Source organism: Gymnoscopelus microlampas, assembly GCF_963454915.1.
Source record: "Gymnoscopelus microlampas genome assembly, chromosome: 5".
Classification (NCBI taxonomy): Eukaryota; Metazoa; Chordata; class Actinopteri; order Myctophiformes; family Myctophidae; genus Gymnoscopelus; species Gymnoscopelus microlampas.
Genome location: NC_139942.1, coordinates 44278890 through 44280886, shown reverse-complemented (window position 1 = coordinate 44280886; position 1997 = coordinate 44278890). Strand labels below are relative to the sequence as shown.

At 44.4% G+C, this 1997-nt stretch overlaps 1 protein-coding gene across 4 annotated transcripts in view; it reads left to right on the top strand.

The window, feature by feature from the left end:
* The first annotated feature begins 822 nt into the window (after nucleotides 1-822).
* The window catches only part of LOC311045298 (kin of IRRE-like protein 1), a 122747-nt gene continuing 121572 nt past the window's right edge, over nucleotides 823-1997 (top strand). For all 4 annotated transcript variants that reach the window (XM_084057119.1, XM_084057117.1, XM_084057118.1 and 1 more), the window contains exon 1: nucleotides 823-1252. In XM_084057119.1, the coding sequence (XP_083913245.1) occupies nucleotides 1207-1252 (46 nt within the window). In that variant the 5' untranslated portion in view covers nucleotides 823-1206. The remainder of the gene's footprint in view (nucleotides 1253-1997) is intronic.

Genomic DNA, 1997 nt, shown 5'->3' with positions numbered 1-1997 from the left:
GTGTGTGTGTGTGTGTGTGTGTGTGTGTGTGTGTGTGTGTGTGTGTGCGTGCGTGCGTGCGTGCGTGCGTGCGTGCGTGCGTGCGTGCGTGCGTGCGTGCGTGTGTGGAAAAAGTACTACACTTTAAGTAAAATTATCAATACTGCAATTTGTAGTCCGGAATTCAAAACTTACTTGAGTAAAAGTACAAACGTATTGGTATCAAAATGTAATTATACTACCAAAGTAGAAAGTACTCATAATGCAAAATGTCTTATTTCACATGTTTTCAAATGTATACAAATCTTTTGAAAATAGCAGATCTACAAGCTCACAATGTGTTGCATTGCAACACATTATGATAAAACAAATAATTGTAGTGGAGTAAAAGTACAATATTTTCCTCTGAGATGTAGTGGAGTAGAAGTAAAAGTACTGAAAATTGTAAGTACTCCAGTAAAGTAAAAGTACCTCAAAATTGTCCTACTTAAGAACAGTACTTGAGTATACTTAGTTACTTGTGCGTGCGTGCGTGCGTGCGTGCGGGGGGGGGGGGGGGGGGGGGGGGCATGTTCAATGCTGATTGTATGAAAAGGGGGGGGGGGGGGGCTGTGAGGGTGAGGAGGACACAGAGAGAGGCAGAGCTCTTTAATGAGAATAGGAGCAGCGCTGTGCTGTGTGTGTGTTGTGTGTGTGTGCTGCACGCAAAGAGGAGGTGGGAGGAGAGACGGAGAGGAGAGAGAGAGAGAGAGAGAGAGAGAGAGAGAGAGAGAGAGAGAAGAGAGAGAGAGAGAGAGAGAGAGAGAGAGAGAGAGAGAGAGAGAGAGAGAGAGAGAGAGAAAAGAAAAAGATTAGGGGGAGAAAAAAAAGTAACGGACAGATTTTTGTGTGTGTGTGTTGTTGCGCACGTTCATTGCCAAGAAAGAGAAAAAGCGGCGACCATCACATACACACAGTGCCGGGGTTAGGGCTACCCGACCAGGCGAGGAGGTGAAAGAAAAAAAAGCAATTGTGTTTTTTTTGTTCTCCTTCTTTTAATTCCTTTTTGATGACCCGAGAGAGGAGGAGGAGGAGAAGAGAGAGAGAGAGAAGGAGGATTATTGTACGGTTGGTGGTCCGGGTGAAAACTCTTTGGTTTTGAACTGGAGACTCATTGATGGTGTCTCAGTGTAACGGAGCGAGCCGTGGAGAGGAATGTGAATGCGCTCCTCCGGCTGATCCTTCATCATGTTGGGGCTCTGGATCATAACTTTGACCATCACTTTACACAAAGGTAATTATGACAACATGTCTGTCTGACTGTCTGTGGATGGAATACATAACATAACACTGTCTCTGTGGCGCTGCTGGTCCGTCTTTATGGAATCAAGCAACGTAAAAGTTATTCTATTCTATATATTCTAATCTTCTTCTGCTTTCATTATTGCTGTGTTTGTACGCGGCGCGCTCGCGTGTGTGTGTTATATTGTGATGTTTTCGTTCCCTGGACATTATCAGCATTATTACTATAGGTTATTATTATAACAGTGACTTGTTTCAGGGGTTGTATTGTATTTGTACTAGATATCTGACGCCCGGGATTCGAACACGGGTCTCCCGCGTGGAAAGCCAACATCTTAACAGCCAGACTAAAGTATATCCTTATTAACTAATGGAGAGAAATTTAGAGGTTTATATCTAATCAGGCTGAGGCTGTGTGTGTGTGTGTGAGCCAATCTGGATGAAGACACTACATAGAAGGAGAGAGGCAAACAGCAGCTTTCCACACAGAGACACAAAGTGTCTAGACACAAAGTAGCCTGCTTCATATTTCTACAACAATTCCATGAGCGTGCGTCTCAAGAATAAATGAGTGTCTATGTGAGCATCCGTGTGTGTGTGTGTGTGTGTGTGTGTGTGTGTGTGTGTGTGTGTGTGTGTGTGTGTGTGTGTGCGCGCGCGCGCGCTATATCGGTCTGACGTGACCTTTGAAAATGCATGAATAGATGTGGTTCTACACACATGCAATGCAAACAGCA